Source organism: Panonychus citri, unplaced genomic scaffold, assembly GCF_014898815.1.
Source record: "Panonychus citri isolate SS breed McGregor unplaced genomic scaffold, ASM1489881v1 Contig00134, whole genome shotgun sequence".
NCBI lineage: Eukaryota > Metazoa > Arthropoda > Arachnida > Trombidiformes > Tetranychidae > Panonychus > Panonychus citri.
The window spans coordinates 1367582-1384984 of NW_026515539.1; the positions used below are offsets into that span (position 1 = coordinate 1367582).

At 33.6% G+C, this 17403-nt stretch overlaps 4 protein-coding genes and 1 long non-coding RNA gene across 6 annotated transcripts; 4 read left to right on the forward strand and 1 right to left on the reverse strand.

Moving 5' to 3' along the window:
• Positions 1-2173: 2173 nt before the first annotated feature.
• LOC128391329 (prisilkin-39-like) lies at positions 2174-3528 on the forward strand. Its single transcript, XM_053351190.1, has 2 exons — positions 2174-2333; positions 2478-3528. Exons 1-2 carry the CDS (start codon positions 2322-2324, stop codon positions 3078-3080), a joined length of 615 nt encoding a protein of 204 aa, XP_053207165.1. The 5' UTR covers positions 2174-2321; the 3' UTR covers positions 3081-3528.
• An 807-nt stretch (positions 3529-4335) lies between these two features.
• LOC128391332 (uncharacterized) lies at positions 4336-5471 on the reverse strand. The gene is made up of 2 exons (XR_008325784.1): positions 4602-5471; positions 4336-4460 (listed from the first exon to the last, which is right to left on the reverse strand). It is a non-coding gene; the product is annotated as an uncharacterized LOC128391332 (long non-coding RNA).
• A 285-nt stretch (positions 5472-5756) lies between these two features.
• On the forward strand, positions 5757-10800 carry LOC128391328 (N-acetylneuraminate 9-O-acetyltransferase-like). Of its 2 annotated transcripts, none has more exons than XM_053351189.1 (9): positions 5757-6014; positions 7050-7506; positions 7617-7713; positions 7787-9149; positions 9226-9382; positions 9489-9673; positions 9749-9889; positions 9961-10131; positions 10209-10800. In XM_053351189.1, the coding sequence occupies exons 2-9, from the start codon at positions 7224-7226 to the stop codon at positions 10458-10460; spliced, it is 2649 nt and encodes an 882-aa protein (XP_053207164.1). In that variant the 5' UTR covers positions 5757-6014; positions 7050-7223; the 3' UTR covers positions 10461-10800. The 2 variants fall into 2 exon arrangements, with proteins under 2 accessions (XP_053207164.1, XP_053207163.1); XM_053351188.1 differs by lacking the exon at positions 5757-6014 and adding an exon at positions 6414-6599.
• A 29-nt stretch (positions 10801-10829) lies between these two features.
• Positions 10830-11390, forward strand: LOC128391331 (protein spinster homolog 1-like). Its single transcript, XM_053351191.1, has one exon. It carries the CDS (start codon positions 10930-10932, stop codon positions 11275-11277), a length of 348 nt encoding a protein of 115 aa, XP_053207166.1. The 5' UTR covers positions 10830-10929; the 3' UTR covers positions 11278-11390.
• A 4002-nt stretch (positions 11391-15392) lies between these two features.
• On the forward strand, positions 15393-16732 carry LOC128391181 (protein spinster-like). Its single transcript, XM_053351028.1, has 3 exons — positions 15393-15412; positions 15564-16319; positions 16434-16732. Exons 1-3 carry the CDS (start codon positions 15393-15395, stop codon positions 16546-16548), a joined length of 891 nt encoding a protein of 296 aa, XP_053207003.1. The 3' UTR covers positions 16549-16732.
• The last annotated feature ends 671 nt before the right edge of the window (positions 16733-17403 follow it).

The following is a 17403-nucleotide window of genomic DNA, read 5'->3' on the forward strand; positions in this document are numbered from 1 at the left end:
AAGGTTAAATCATTAAAACTGACCTCTTTCTAATCAGTTCTTGAATTTTTTTTAAATTGATTCCTAGATGACATATACTGAGGTGTCTTGGTGAAAAAATCAATTTCAATATAGTGAAATTTTTATTTTTGACATAATTCATTTAGAAACATGTTTAGAAAACTAATCACGATCTGATCAGAATTTAACTATTATCATTAGATAGACCAGTTGATTTTCATTAGTCTAAGTTTTTCAAAAACTCTCTAGGTCCAAACTCTTCGGTTCTACGATATTTCAAACTTTTTCCTTCTGATTAGTGAACACCTCTTGAATAGGGAAATTCAATCTGATCCCGGAATCAGACCAAAAAAGTGAGAATAACTGAACCTCAACCCGATCTATCGAAAGTTTATAAATGTACATATCACATAGAATGATCGAAGCGATTCCGAGGGATCATCATGACAGTCAATTTGGAAATCAACGAAACATATCGATTGTAGACGGGATAATGGGCCTGAAGGAAAGTTTCATTAACTTACGTGAACTTAAGAAATCGCATTTTACTAGTGTCCAACTGGACCTGAGTTGCGCTTCCAACACCATAAATTGAAACAAAATCATAGAGACCATAACCTCACCTAACCTAATAAACTTCACCTCATCCTTTCTGCCAAATCGTTGGTTATTAATTCAAACGAACGGGAAGGAAAGGGAAATATTCTCGGCCCTTTTTTCTTAGTAATCAGCCACAAACAATAGGGCTGAATAGCCTGGCCGAATACCACAAATCAGCTATGCCGACAACGTTAACACCATTTGCATACAATGTAAATGATGTTGAACTTGACAGGCTAAAAATAAGAGCTGGTAATGTAGCTTAATCTTACCTGAATATGAAGATGAAGTAAAATTAGATAACGAAGATTGACAAAAATACTTTTCTTGGCCATAGGTCAATCTAATCTCCAACTTTACCTTCATATTCAGGTAAGATTAAGTTTCTCTTGTAGCAACCATTTTTTAACTAATTTAGTGTATTACACTTAGTGTAATATCGTTTAATATCAAATGGAAAAGTTATGAACGAAAACGCTAAACTGACTGAGCGAGCAATTGACAGTTTCAGGTAAAATCTTCTCATTTCCAACTTTAAACTCAAAAACAAATAAAAAACGAAGGTTCTTACCAAGGGGACGAAATACAATTGAATTCATTGGTACCTCTTTCCTTAAGTCAAATCAACGAGATCTCAACATGACCAAGTATCATGAAAAACGATAAACAGACTAAATCATCTTTCTCCTTAACCTGTACGCACTCTTCGACGGTCTTGACCCTTTCACTCGAACAGAAAACACTTCACAGAAAATCGCCACCGAACTAACTTATTACGTTATCTTCCACCATTGCCAGAATAATAAAGCTCATCCACAGTATAAGTTTTTGCCACTAACAGTGAAGAACTGCTAGTCTGTCAATTGGTTAAAGATCATCCAGGGATTCAATTCATTAGACAAAGATCACCTGATGGAACTCAAACAATCGAGCCTCAGAATGCTCGAAGCCTACAAACGAAGCAGAACCAAAATGATTCACCTTATCGACATAAACGAAAAGGACCTTGAACAAACCCTCACTCTGATCAACAACTATTACAAAATTCACTCCGTCCTATTACCCTGTAGTGACATTATCAACAATCGGTTGATCAACCAAAAACGCTTTAGACCACCAAAATTGTACACAAACTCATACACGATCTTACTAACGTTTAGCTCTGACGAACGATAGCACTGTGAATGTATACCAGTCGAGCCATGAGCGATCTGGTGGTTCCAAATTCTATTAGAATGTCCCAGATTCTTTGAAGAATGAAAGAAACTTCAAGACCAACTAAGCGCTTGATAGCTAATCCTTAAAATCTAACATACTACTAAAAAGCGCTTCGAGCTGAAAAACTGCGAATATAATTCGGAAGATTTATAGAAATTCGAAACTGAACAAGAATTCAGAGCAATTTGCATAGATCCTTAGCCTCAAGCTCACCTGAACAGAACTTCTCAGAGACAAACACACGCATAGCAAACAGTTCAAACTAACGCTGTCCCAAAACCATAAATTTCACCAAACAAGTTCGAGTAGTAATGAAACACAAAACTGATGGACCGCCTTTTGGTTATGCAACTAGTTTAATGAGGAGTAAATGAAATCGAGAGTGAGAAAAACGAAATGGTATATAAAGGAATCGTTTTGTTGGATTAAATCATCAGTTCTCATCTCCAATCATTCAAATAACAACTTCAAATTTTAACAAAACAACAAAATCAAAACTCATCATGAACTCAATGGTAAGTTGAAAGTGAAATTAGTCTGACGATCATGATGACGATGATCAACCAATTGATTGTGGATTACAACTAATACATTTGAAGATGATGATTATGAAATAATAATAATTGAATTTTCTGTTTTCTTTTTATTATTATTATTAGATCGTTCTCGCTCTTACCCTTCTTGCCGGTCAAACTTTGGCCTCATCCAACTACGGATCATCAAGCTACGGATCAGCCCCAAGCTATGGAGCCGCTTCATACCCATCAGGTTCATACGGTGGTGACTCATACTCGTCAGGTGCTTCATATGGAGCTGCTGGTTACGGTGACGCTTCTCACGCCGTCAGTTACGCACCAAAGGTCAAGAAAATCATCATTGAACAACCAGTTGTCAAACCAGTCTACCTTAACCGAAAAGTCGTCTCTGTTCAAACTGTCTCTGTCCCAAAACCATACATCGTCACCAAACACGTTCCAGTCGTAGTTAAGAAACACGTTCCAGTTGTTGTCAAGAAATACGTTGCTGTTCCTTATGAAGTCCCAAGCTACTCAGCTCCTTCATACGGCTCATCATACGGCTCATCTTACGGTTCATCCTCATACGGAGCCCCATCATACGGAGCTGGTTCATACTCCGCCGCCGACTCATGGTCTGGTGACAGTTACGCTCCATCATACGGATCAGACTCATATGGCTCATCTTCATATGGATCAGACTCATACGGATCATCAGGATACGGTGATGATTACCGAAAGGCTTAAATTAAACGATCATCCTAATCACAATATCCCCTCTCCATCTGTGTATACCCATTATCCTCCTTCGTCCCTCAATCTCAAACCATTAGTGCTTATAATTAACTCATCATCTTAATTGTTGCATTCAACACTCACCACATCACACATCTTATGTACAGAGCATTTTCAACAATCAACATAATAGTTTTCCTTTCACTTCTTTCCAATTGTAAAGTAGTAGAAACAAAAAACTTTCAACTTGTATCATTTATCATCTGAATAATGTAACTGATCAAATTGCTCAATTCGAAATGTAAAACACAATCAACCTAATCATTTGGAACTGATTAGGTTTTTACAAATTGAAATTAGTTCCAAAGCTATTCAGCCAAAGGTCACAATCAAATGATTTGACCAAATCTAGAAATTAAATAAAAAACAGATTAATCAATTACTATCAAAAAACACGAAACGATTCACAATTTATTTTCAAACTAAATAAACTTAATATCAACTAATCAACAAATCGTTAACCATCAGAACGACATTAAGATAAGCAGCTTCTCAAATAGCAATTTGAATTACTTTCCATTCACACTAATCAACTATCAAGATAAAACAATTGAAGTTAATTTCCGCTTCCTACTGACGTGGAACTAATTTATTATTCAATTAGTCAGTTAACTAATTTTCTTAATCAAATAAACATTTGTTTTCACGAATCAATTAACAGCAAAAATTGATTTCCAATAATTTCAATTGATGAAAAATTTATTGGCCATAAATAATTTTGAGTGGAATGTGTATTTGTATTAATTGTTTGTGTTTTGTCCAACAATTAAGAAAATTTCATTCACCAACAACACAATATTGGTTGATTAACATTTCCCTTTGATTGTTCAATGATGATTACTGATTCCATGAAGCTCCATGTATGTTGGAAGTCAATTGTAATTGTTAAATTTGGTTAAATTGTTTGTAATCTGGTTGTTGGCAAAAGATGATTTGTCCGTCGTTTAATTGGATACCCATTTTAAATCCGATGTTGATGGTAATCAAAATGTGTAACAATCAGCTATTTATATATTTATAATGGTTTAGAATTGTGAGAAATTTAATATTATCTCAGTTTTTTGGAAGAATTTGAGTTGAGAGAAATAGAGAGAGAAAAAAATTTGTTTATCCTAACTGAATATCTAATTGTTGCTTTCGTATGATTTACTCTCATAGTCAAGCATATGTTGATTGTTTGTTGATTGTTTGAAGATTTAGGTGTTGATCACTTTTTCTTTTTTGCCGCTGCTCCGGATAATGGATCTTTTTTCTGTTGTTTCAGTTTCTTTTTTTCCTCTTTGCGTTTTTCCTTCTCCTGTAAGGATTGGATCAACTTGTAGGCAAAGAAACCTAAAAGAGAAAAGAAAATGAGAAAAGACAAATTAGTGACATGTATTGGAAATTTTAATGATTAGAAAATCAATGTGGTCAAAGGTGAGAGGATAGAATTGCGATTAGTTGATCAATCGAGAGGCTAAAGGGAAAACATACCAATTGAACCAACGACTAAGAAAATTAACAAAAATCCTATTGGAATCATGGCAACAAAATGAAAGGTTATAATTTGTTTTCTTTTACTGGAGATTAATTTTAGATGAGAGAGACTAGTGAATGGGCTTTTTTAAACGGAAGAAAAGAAACAAGTTAGATCACAATTAACAGAAATAAAGGTTCACTGATTTAACTGTTATTGGATTAAAGGGATAACAGAAAATATATAAGCAAAAACACAAGGCTGGTGATTAAATAGATCAATCAAGGAGGAGCTGAGAAGAAATAAAAAGTAAAGTAAGAGAAGAGAAAAAAAGATAATTGTCTACGTGGATAAATGATAAAAACCCAGTATATGATGATGATGATGATGATGATGGCGAGAGAGAGAGAGAGAGAGAGAGTGACTTGATGTTGATGGCCTCAGAAAGGCAATGTAAACAGTTGATGTTGCCTGATTATCATCATAACACTTAACATGACTGGGTAGATGAAGTGATCACTAGGTATTTACTCAGAATTGACAGTTGATCAATTTAATAGACTCTGAACAAATTCCTAGTGAATATCTGTTGTAGTGGGTGATGAAGTTAGCAAGAATACATACAAGGAAAGAGAGAGAGAGAGAAGAAAAAAATGAAAGAAAGAGAAAAAGAAAGAAATGAATCCAGAGAAAGAGAGGGAATATGAAAAAAAAGGTAAACAATAGAATGAAACAAAAAGAAAATGATAGAATTTAAAAGAATTACCATGTTTAACTATTAACGACTATTTAAACATGAGAGAAACTAAACAATTAAGGTTAATTGGTTAGAGGAAAATTATAGATTGAGATGAAATTTGGAAGCAATTAACTGGTGACAAATTTGTTTCTACTTACAGACCAAAGCCAATGTGATGATCGCTGGTCCGATGAATATCCAGTTACTGAAACGATGTTCAATTGGTCCTTCCGGTCCCCCTGAAAGGTCAACCATGATTAGAGATGAGATTCAGTTGGAATAGAAGAAAAAGAAAATAAATAAATAAATGAAGATGAAGGATGAAAATGAAAAGATGAAAATAAATACTCTCTGGATGGGAGACCAACAGCAAATGGAAAACATTTGTTTACAATAACAGAGAAAGAGAAATGTTTTCATTTTCTCCTCTTTCGGTTACTCTTTCTTTCTCTTTCTTTTTATCTCATCTTTTCTCTTTCATTAAAGTTTTAATCAACTGGTGATTTCCAATTCCAGTCTCGATTAAATCACTTACAATCAAGAACAAAAAGGAAACCAAATCATCGAGCAATCAAATCTTAAAATATGAACAAATTAAAACCAATTCTTTTTTGGTGTAAACAAATCAACTCTTTTTGTGTAACCGGTAAATCTGATTGTGATCAACTTGATGGACAATTAAGTTGATAAGGTACAATTAGTAATTTCTGTCATTCAATTTTGTTTGATTTTCTGTGACAATTTTTTGGAGGAAAATGTTAACTTACAATTAACTTTTTTTTGTTTCTATGGTTAACTAATTATTATTATGGAACTAAATTAATTGTTCTCTTAGCTTGATTAACTGATTAATTGTGACTGATTTTTAACTGGCCATTTATGCTCGATAGTTTAACTCTTTTTGGATTTGAACTTAATTGCCAAAGAAATTATCAAATGTTTGCTTATTTTGATTATTTTGTGAGAATAAGAGAAAAAAAAGAAAAGAAAAAATTTTCAATTTACCCGCCAGTTTTTTTCTCTTTCTTTTTTTCGCTTCCTCTTTCTTTCTGAAACCAGAAAAATGATCATCTGGTTGGTAATAAAATTCTGTTTATTTTTAGTGAACAAAATGATCGCTCAGATTAATTGTTTCTTTCTTTCAATTGTTTCCATTTAATTGTTAACATTTTTAGTTCTAATTGATTAGTTAAAATAATAGTCTATCATCACTTTATTCTGATTAAATAAAAATCATTCATTACAAATCATTCAGTGGAAAAACATTTGATTAAAGGTAACTACTTATATTTATTTTTCCAACCACAACCCATGTTTTCAGATTTTCTTTAATTATTTGATTCATGTTTAACTACAAATAGATTTCGAATTCCTTTGAAACTTAATTGTTTAGGGTGACTATTATTACATATCGAAAATATTTCGAATGAAAAGAATCTCTTGCTCAACTATTGTTCTTTTCTACCGATTGGTCGAAGTTCAATTTCTCATAACAATGTTACAGTGGAAAATGTAACTTTCTGTTAATCAAATTAGATTAATCTAATATCTAATCGTCTGTTCTTCATTTAATTGATGTTCTATTGTTTATTAATTTCATTAACAATCATATTAATATCTTATTTAAAGCGAAATTTGTTTTCTTGGTTAAAATTGATTCCTTTAGTAGAAAAAATCATGATATTCTAATCTTATTAATGTTCTTTTCTTTTCTTTTATTCTTTAGACTGGAAAACTACAAAGTAATGTCTTTATTTATAGTCGATCAATTGAAAGAATTGAAACTAATCATCATTGCTAATGTAAAATATTGTGAAATTAAGTTAAACAAGCAATGAACCAAAGACAATTGTAGATTGAAAAGTTACCAAAGTGTTGTGATTTTTTCCCTACTGGATGGATGAGGTTACTTAATCATCACACTTCTCGTCACCAAACCCAAACCCAAACCCAAAACCACAATTGTCACCAAGAAGATCATAATAATCATCTTGATCCCTCTTCTAATCATCAAAAACATCAACATTTCAGAGAACCAATAACCATAGGAATGAACGAGGATAGCGGACGAAACTCATCTGACTACATTGTCCATCATTTTAACTCTCAAAATGCTAAAAAAATAGCCACCATTTTAGTTATATCTCTTATACTTTACCATTCAGTTTTACATATTGGTTATGGTAATTACTCATCCAAATGATTAATCAACTTGATTAGTTTATCCTTGTAGACTAATACATTTACCATATTTCCCTTTCCCCTTATTTTTCATCTTATTTGTACCATCAAGGAATCAACTCTTGCAAGTGGCTACTTAGTGATGGACGACTTCAAGGTTACAGAGAGTGGCAGCCCTATGGGTGTATGCTCCATACGTACAGTAAAATGTAAGTCAAGTTTAGATACAATTATTAGTAAAATTAATCACTAATCAATTAAATTTCATTGCTCTTTCTACAGGGACAGTAGAGTTTGTCTTCGATACATTGCTTACTGGGGTGGACAGAATTATATTGTTTTTATTGGTGATTCTCGTATTCGACAGTTATATTATGCCTTCATTAACTTAATCAATCCCAATTTGGATACACCAATTGTTGATAGTCCAGTTCACCACGATATGAAAGTGGAAGAAAAAGATTTACATTTAAAGGTTGAATTTTTATGGAGACCAGTGATTAATGAATCAATGTTCACCTCTTACCAAAATTGGCTTAACTCTGATATTTCAACTCGACCCGAGGTTGTTGTAACAGGAAGTGGAACCTGGACAATTAAGTCAAGTAATGCTAGTCTTAAAGCCTTGGAAAATTACAAGACCAATTTAACCCGATTGTTACCCTACATGGACCGAATGGGCTGTGAATTGTTTTGGGTCCTTCAAGATCCAGTTAATCCTGAGAAACTTGATCCAAGTCGTTCAATGATCTCCAATGAGCAAATAGATTTATACAATAAAGCAGCAATTAACGTTCTTAAATATACAACCTCACCCAAGGTACACATTTGGTCATCTGCACGTCTAGTATCCCAAGGCTATTCGGACGACCAAAAAGATGGACTTCACATGGGACAAACAGCGCTCAATTATGCTGTTCAAATATTACTGAACATGTATTGTAACGATCAGATGAATCATAATGATGGAACCTGTTGCTCTGATCCTGAATCGATTACCAATATTCAAATATTAACATTTTCATTTATTCTGGTCTGTAGTATACTTGCTGTTACCTCGGTGGTTCATCGATTTCTAACTTCTCACTCTCGTCGACGTTGGCAACCCTTAATTGACCAAGAAGAGATTGAATTGATGGACAAGGGTCATGAAAACAATGGTAATGGTAACTCATTACCACCAGTCGCTTCTTCTTCCTCATCAACACCACCCAAAATTCATTCATCTTCAAATCGCTTAAAAGAGATGGAGAAATCATATCATGAACTTCTTACCTCTCTGGCCAAGTTCGGAATTTTAATGGCCTTTTTTTTCCTCTGTGATAGAACCAATTTTTTCATGAAAGAGAACAAGTATTATACGCACACCTCTTTCTTTTTACCAGTAGCCTACGTATTTGCTCTCGGCCTTTTTTTCACCGAAGAGTCAAGGTACACATATGTACTTCATCGAGATCAAACCGACGAGTGGAAAGGCTACATGCAACTTATCGTTCTGATCTACCATATGACCGGTGCGAGTCAAATTCTCTCAATATATTTTCTCATTCGCTCCATGGTGGCTGCTTATCTCTTTCTCAGTGGCTATGGACATTTCACTTATTTTTGGCATACAGGGGATTTCAGTTTCCAACGAGTTTGGAAGGTAGTTACTCTACAATCAACAGTCAATTAAGAATTGAAACTAATTTCATTTTGTATTTTCCACTTCATTTACATAGGTTTTGTTTCGTTTAAACATCTTGGTGGTTTTCTTGTGCTTAATGATGAGTCGTCCATACCAATTTTATTATTTCGTGCCATTGATTACTTTTTGGTTTATAATTATTTATGCAACAATGAGTAGCTTCCCGCAAGTTACCAGCAGTTCAGCTGAAGGTTAATAACAGTTCTTATTGTGAACAGTGATCACCCATTAACACACGATTCTTTTGAAATTAACATGAAACTTTTTTCTTACCTTAATTTTGGTTCTCTTATTTAGTCAATCCAATTCATCATCTTTACTTGATTCTCAAATTTGTGGCTTTACTGATCGTAATATCAGTACTTTATATGTCAGAGGTTTTCTTTGAAAAAATATTTCTCACTCGCCCATGGAAAGCATTATTCGTAACCACCGATGATTCAATCAAGGAATGGGAATTTCGTTGGAAACTTGATAGATATGTAAGGATAATCTACCTGATAACCTGCAATTTAACAATTGAAAATCTTATTGTAAATGTTTCTTTCATCAACTAGGCTGTTCCGGCTGGGATGCTTTTTGGTTATTTCTATTATCTTCTTAAACACTTTCACATATTGGATGATAAAAATCATGGCAATCTATTTTCAAGAGGAATTAGTTTAATCGTAACTGCTTCATCATTACTTGGAATAATTGTAATTATAGCTAATCAATACAATTTATTTTAACCGCGAGATTAACTGTTTGGTTTCTATTTCTTCCTCAGGGTTATGCAAGTTTTGCTTTTCTATGTCACAATAAGGAAGAATGCAATGTTATCCATGCTTACATTTCCTTTATTCCGGTTGTATCTTACATTTCACTTCGGAATATTTCTGGTCTTTTAAGGTCTCGATATAGTATATTTTTTGCCTGGTTTGGTCGCATATCTTTAGAGGTTAGATTGATATTAAAATTTCAAACAATTTAGATTACAAATCAACTAATTATTCAATCTTCCTTTTTACCCCTTAGCTTTTCATCTGTCAATATCATATATGGTTAGCAGCGGATACACATGGAGTTCTGGTTCTGATTCCAAGTTTTCCCGTACTTAATGTCATCGTCACATCATTTATTTACGTGTGCATTTCCCATGAAATTAACCTTTTAACACGAACTCTGGTCAAATATGCAATTTCTCCCGATTGGAGGTACATGACGATGAATTTGCTCATTTTCCTTCTCATATTAATACCTCTTGGAATTAGAGATGGAATGTTTTAATCAACCCATTCACTATTACATCGAAAGTTTCAAAATTGTCAATCAATTCTCCTTTCAACATAATTGCCATAAACATTCCTCTTCGTTATTATGATTGTTAAAATCATCATCATTCACCGTCGTTCACAAACCACAACAAAATCAACGTAAAAACTTCACATGTCAACAATTTGATAATCTAGTCAAAATGTTATACTAACCACCTACTGATATGTTATTACAATTAACAAAAAATTACTAAGACAGATTATTTTTTATTATATATACAATTTACTGTAATGACATAACTCACACACACCAAAGTAATATTGTCACAAAAAGTGTTTTATTTACTTTTTAATTATTTAACAATTGTTTCATTTAATTGGATCGATTTACAATTACTGGTGTTTTAGCTGATGTTGAAGATTATTATCATCTTACTGATGCCGAAGGTGGTATATTACAAACTGTCTTTATTGTTAGTTATATGATTATGGCTCCAATTTTTGGTTATCTGGGTGATCGATATTCAAGAAAATATCTAATGGCCGCTGGGATCCTTTTTTGGTCCATGACCACTTACCTTGGGTCAATTATTCCTGCCAATGCTTGGGGCTGGTTCCTTTTCATGAGAGCTATGGTTGGAACTGGAGAGGCTTCTTATTCAACTATTGCACCAACAATAATTGGTGATTATTTTATTGGCACCATGAGAACTCAGATGCTCGGTGCTTTCTTTTTTGCTATTCCCGTTGGATCTAGTTTAGGTTATATTTGTGCTGATTTACTTAAGTACCCAAAACAATTCACAGCCCATTCGGTCCATGTAGGGTAACAATCGAGTTCAAACATTGATGGTGTTTAATTTAACGAGGAAATTGGAATTGGAAGAAAATCCAATCAAGAAGCCGAAGATACCAGCGACTGAAGTTATGGCTCCGAAAATAAGAGATATCCTGTGAAAAGAAAACAAGAAATCGGAGAAAAGCATTGAATTAATTAAGTTTTCTAAAAATAGAATAAAAATAATGAGTCAATTCAGAATAAGGTCAAAGTTTGATTTGTTGTTTGATGAAGGAAATTGAAAGTACCCGTCATGGTCTTTTCCATCGCGAAGTTTGTAAACATTTTCCATGAAATGAGGAGCCCACCATGAGTGATCCTGTGAAACAAACGCAAGTAAATCCAATCGTCGACCAAATGTAAGAGAACTTTAGTTAAATAAATTAAATCTTCTTTAACATTTGATTTTCCATCAGCTCAACACCATCATTGTTCTTCAAGGAAAAGCATCAATAAAACAACAGATAAGACACCTAAGAGTGGAGTCAATCGAAGTGCATATTTCAATCTCGAATGATCTTGAAAGTAAATCAGCACAAATATAACCAAAACCAGATCCAACGGAATAGCAAAAAGGCACCAGCATCTGAGTTCTCATGGTGCCAATAAAATAATCACCAATTATTGTTGGTGCAATATGGATCCTTAGTTCCAACCATAGCTCTATGAAAGGAACCATAGCATTAATAATTGACCATAAGTGGTCATGGACCAAAAGGATCAGCAGCCATTAGATATTTTCTTGAATATCGATCACCCAGATAACCAAAAATTGGAGCCATAATCATATAACTAACAATAAAGACAGTTTGTAATATACCACCTTCGGCATCAGTAAGAGAGATGCAATGAGAGATAAAGTTAACTCAGAGATATGATGTTAAGTTTGTCCACTAATTCAAGTGAAGTTCTTAAAATGGTCAATTGATTAGATATCAAAAGTTATCTTTACTTGCTTAGCATTGACTGTGTGGATGATTTAAAAAGTGGTTGAAAACACAAAGTCTTTGGCTGTAAATGAAATTAGTCTCCATTCTTGATTGGCAATTGTTTTTAGAGTAACTACCTTCCAAACTCGTTGGAAGCGGAAATCCCCTGTATGCCAAAAATAAGTGAAATGTCCATAGCCGAAGAAGAAGAAGAGAGAAGAAGAGAAAGAGATAAAGATAGAATAAATCGATAGACTAATTGTTTGTTTTTGGCATTCGCTTTCAACCATTCGATTGAGAACAATTGTCTCATAGCCTCATCGAAAATCAAACATTGATAATCTTAAAACATTTCCAATTACTTTAAATAAAAATCGCCAATCAAATTGTTAACATTATTTAACAATTGTTTCATTTCATTGGATCGATTTACAGTTGCGGTGTTTTAAGTGATATTGAAGATTATTATCATCTTACTGATGCCGAAGGTGGTATATTACAAACTGTCTTTATTGTTAGTTATATGATTATGGCTCCAATTTTTGGTTATCTGGGTGATCGATATTCAAGAAAATATCTACTTCGCGATGGAAAAGACCATGACGGGTACTTTCAATTTCCTTCATCAAACAACAAATCAAACTTTGACCTTCCCTCATTATTTTTATTCTATTTTTAGAAAGCTTAATTAATTCAATGCTTTTCTCCAATTTCTTGTTTCCTTTTCACAGGATATCTCTTATTTTCGGAGCCATAACTTCAGTCGCTGGTATCTTCGGCTTCTTGATTGGATTTTCTTCCAATTCCAATTTCCTCGTTAAATTAAACACCATCAATGTTTTAACCTCGCAATTAGATAATATTACAATTATATCTAATATTCGGAGGCTGTTAGGTGTTTGCTGAGATTTACCTTTGATAATCAGCCAATTGTGGCCAATTAGTTAATCCAAAGAGACACTTTTTTATTACTATTACTTGAAAATCGTAATAAAATGAAAAATAATAAGTGACTATGGACATTTATTCTGGTCTGTAGTATACTTGCTGTTAACTCGGTGGTTCATCGATTTCTAACTTCTCACTCTCGTCGACGTTGGCAACCCTTAATTGACCAAGAAGAGATTGAATTGATGGACAAGGGTCATGAAAACAATGGTAATGGTAACTCATTACCACCAGTCGCTTCTTCTTCCTCATCAACACAACCCAAAATTCATTCATCTTCAAATCGCTTAAAAGAGATGGAGAAATCTATCATGAAAAGCGAAAGATGTACCTCCATGGAACATGTACCTTGACAATTAAATTAAATTCAACAAATTGTCATAATTAATCAGCTCTAGCAATCAATCCTTAAGAAATTATTTTTCATTATCGCTTATAAACTAAAGACTAGAAAAAAATTCTAATGAGATGAAAGCGATGGCTCAGCTTATATCCACTCTCGGAGTTTCTTGTGTTCGCTATTAATAGAAACTATTTAAGTTCCATGTAAGGTTACGAAAGAATAAAAAGAAAAGAAGATGAAAGAAGATGAAAGAAGAGAGAGAGAGAGATGATTCAGTCTGAGTTCTCCTCAACATCACCAAGACTCAATTTAAGAATAAATCTTAATTTTCATTAAGAGAAACCAATCGAAAATTAAACAATACAAGTTAATTCATCATCTTTTCCAGTACATTTTCGTTTATCATCATGTAATTAACTGTTAATTGCTTTATTTTATTTTCTATAAACTTTTAACAATTAGTGATAAAAAGTTTAATTGTGATTTCTGGTCCATTTGTTTGTGTGTTTGTGGGCTGATTTTCATTCAATTGGATTTGCCGTGTTCATCATTAGCGATCATATTAATTAATCACAATTAGTATGTTTTCGTCAAGAGGAAATGTTACTAATTTTTCCCAACAATCAGCATCATCATCATCTCGTACATATGCGTAAGTTAATTGTAATCTACTGACTGAACTGTTGATTTTTGCAATGATTGTATTTCTTATTAATAGCTGATTAAGTTTCACGTTTGGAACAGTTTTTAGTTTTCCAATTAATTAGAAATTGAAACTTATAACAACAATAGGTAACAATCGGGTTAAATTGGTCTTGTAATTTGTGTAATTGGTCTTTTAAGCGATTTGAAGATGAATGAATTTTGGGTGGTGTTGATGAGGAAGAAGAAGCGACTGGTGGTAATGAGTTACCATTACCATTGTTTTCATGACCCTTGTCCATCAATTCAATCTCTTCTTGGTCAATTAAGGGTTGCCAACGTCGACGAGAGTGAGAAGTTAGAAATCGATGAACCACCGAGGTAACAGCAAGTATACTACAGACCAGAATAAATGAAAATGTTAATATTTGAATATTGGTAATCGATTCAGGATCAGAGCAACAGGTTCCATCATTATGATTCATCTGATCGTTACAATACATGTTCAGTAATATTTGAACAGCATAATTGAGCGCTGTTTGTCCCATGTGAAGTCCATCTTTTTGATCGTCCGAATAGCCTTGGTATACTAGACGTGCAGATGACCAAATGTGTACCTTGGGTGAGGTTGTACAGTCAAAGACTTTGTGTTTTCAGCCACTTTTTAAATCATTCACACAGTCAATGATTAAGCAAATAAGGATAACTTTTGATATCTAATCAATTGACCATTTCAAGACTACATCACTTTGATTAGTGGACAAGCTTATCATCATATCTATGGGTTAGCTTTATCTCTCATTGATTATATTCAACAACGTAAATGATTGCAAAAGTGGTTGTAAACTCAGAGTATTTGGTTGTATATCTAAGAACGTTAATTGCTGCTTTACTGTATAAATCTATTTGCTCATTGGAGATCATTGAACGATCAAGTTTCTCAGGATTAACTGGATCTTGAAGGACCCAAAACAATTCACAGCCCATTCGGTCCATGTAGGGTAACAATCGAGTTCAAACATTGATGGTGTTTAATTTAACGAGGAAATTGGAATTGGAAGAAAATCCAATCAAGAAGCCGAAGATACCAGCGACTGAAGTTATGGATCCGAAAATAAGAGATATCCTGTGAAAAGGAAACAAGAAATCGGCGAAAAGCATTGAATTAACTAAGCTTTCTAAAAATAATGAGGGAAGGTCAAAGTTTGATTTGTTGCTCGATGAAGGAAATTGAAAGTACCCGTTATGGTCTTTTCCATCGAGAAGTTTGTAAGCATTTTCCATGAAATGAGGAGCCCACCATGAGAGTGATCCTGTGGTGAAACAAACGCAAGTAAATCCAATCGTCGACCAAATGTAAGAGGGAACTTTAGTTAAATAAATTAAATCTTCTTTAACATTTGATTTTTCCATCAGCTCAACACCATCAGCCTCGCCTCTTGGCGGTTCTTCAAGGAAAAGCATCAATAAAACAACAGATAAGACACCTAAGAGAGAAGTCGATCGAAGTGCATATTTCCAATCTCCGAATGATCTTGGTATATTACAAACTGTCTTTATTGTTAGTTATATGATTATGGCTCCAATTTTTGGTTATCTGGGTGATCGATATTCAAGAAAATATCTAATGGCCGCTGGGATCCTTTTTTGGTCCATGACCACTTACCTTGGGTCAATTATTCCTGCCAATGCTTGGGGCTGGTTCCTTTTCATGAGAGCTATGGTTGGAACTGGAGAGGCTTCTTATTCAACTATTGCACCAACAATAATTGGTGATTATTTTATTGGCACCATGAGAACTCAGATGCTCGGTGCTTTCTTTTTTGCTATTCCCGTTGGATCTGGTTTTGGTTATATTTGTGCTGATTTACTTTCAAGATCATTCGGAGATTGGAAATATGCACTTCGATCGACTCCTCTCTTAGGTGTCTTATCTGTTGTTTTATTGATGCTTTTCCTTGAAGAACCGCCAAGAGGCGAGGCTGATGGTGTTGAGCTGATGGAAAAATCAAATGTTAAAGAAGATTTAATTTATTTAACTAAAGTTCCCTCTTACATTTGGTCGACGATTGGATTTACTTGCGTTTGTTTCACCACAGGATCACTCTCATGGTGGGCTCCTCATTTCATGGAAAATGCTTACAAACTTCTCGATGGAAAAGACCATAACGGGTACTTTCAATTTCCTTCATCGAGCAACAAATCAAACTTTGACCTTCCCTCATTATTTTTAGAAAGCTTAGTTAATTCAATGCTTTTCGCCGATTTCTTGTTTCCTTTTCACAGGATATCTCTTATTTTCGGAGCCATAACTTCAGTCGCTGGTATCTTCGGCTTCTTGATTGGAGTTTCTTGTAATTCCAAGAAATACAGTCAAATCAATTTCTTCTCAACGAAATGAGTCAATCGATTTAAGATTCAATCATAATGAAAAGTCCATATGAATTCATGGAAAAGAAGAATATGAGAAGAGTAGAAGAAAATTCTAATGAGATGAAAACGATGGCTCAACTTATACCCACTCTCAGAGTTTCTTGTGTTCGCTATTAATAGAAACTATTTGAGTTCCATGTAAGGTTACGAAAGAATAAAGAGAAAAGATGATGAAAGAAGAAGATGATTTGGTCTAGATTCTCATCGTGTATTTACTTGCAATTTAATTGCTAAGATAAATGTATTGCCATTGACAAAAATATATCCATTTAATCATTGAAATAATTGAACAAATTTCAAGACAATCGAATGTAAATTCAATTGATAGACTATCAATGTACAAGATGATTATCGTTTTTTCCTGTACAAATTATGAAATTTCAGAACCTTGAATGATGAAAACATCGATAAAAATTTTAAACTATTGAACCGGTTCAATGTTTAACTGTGAATTTGTATTCAGAACTTATCGACAATCATCAAGTATATCAAATGATTTATATTAACTGGTGAGAGATTTTGAAGGAATAATTATCTCAATGGTAAGAAATACTGAGCAAATTGCTCGCAATCAGAGACATAATATTATTGCCTTTCTAATGGAAGATGAGAAAAAGATGAGGCTGTGGAAATCTAAAAAATGAATACGTTGTAATCATTATGATGATGAGAGAATCAGATTAGACTCGAAAATGAAGTTAGGTTACTAGAAGAAGATGATGGAATTGATGAGAAATTGAGCTAAATTTAAACAGATCAACGATGCTTAACGTGTCATCTACATGGTTGTTATTGAAATACATGAGCATTTACATTGAATGGA

What these genes read in the sequence shown, in the direction of transcription:
- LOC128391328 (XM_053351189.1), top strand. Translation starts at nt 7,224, where the DNA reads ATGAGGTTACTTAATCATCACACTTCTCGTCACCAAACCCAAACCCAA. An exon ending in AGTTTTACATATTGGTTATG is followed by an intron (nt 7,507 to 7,616) that starts GTAATTACTCAT and finishes TGTACCATCAAG; the next exon opens with GAATCAACTCTTGCAAGTGG. An exon ending in GTTGGAAACTTGATAGATAT is followed by an intron (nt 9,674 to 9,748) that starts GTAAGGATAATC and finishes TTCATCAACTAG; the next exon opens with GCTGTTCCGGCTGGGATGCT.
- LOC128391331 (XM_053351191.1), top strand. Translation starts at nt 10,930, where the DNA reads ATGATTATGGCTCCAATTTTTGGTTATCTGGGTGATCGATATTCAAGA.
- LOC128391181 (XM_053351028.1), top strand. Translation starts at nt 15,393, where the DNA reads ATGGTCTTTTCCATCGAGAA. An exon ending in ATGGTCTTTTCCATCGAGAA is followed by an intron (nt 15,413 to 15,563) that starts GTTTGTAAGCAT and finishes TTTTTCCATCAG; the next exon opens with CTCAACACCATCAGCCTCGC. An exon ending in GATGGAAAAGACCATAACGG is followed by an intron (nt 16,320 to 16,433) that starts GTACTTTCAATT and finishes TCCTTTTCACAG; the next exon opens with GATATCTCTTATTTTCGGAG.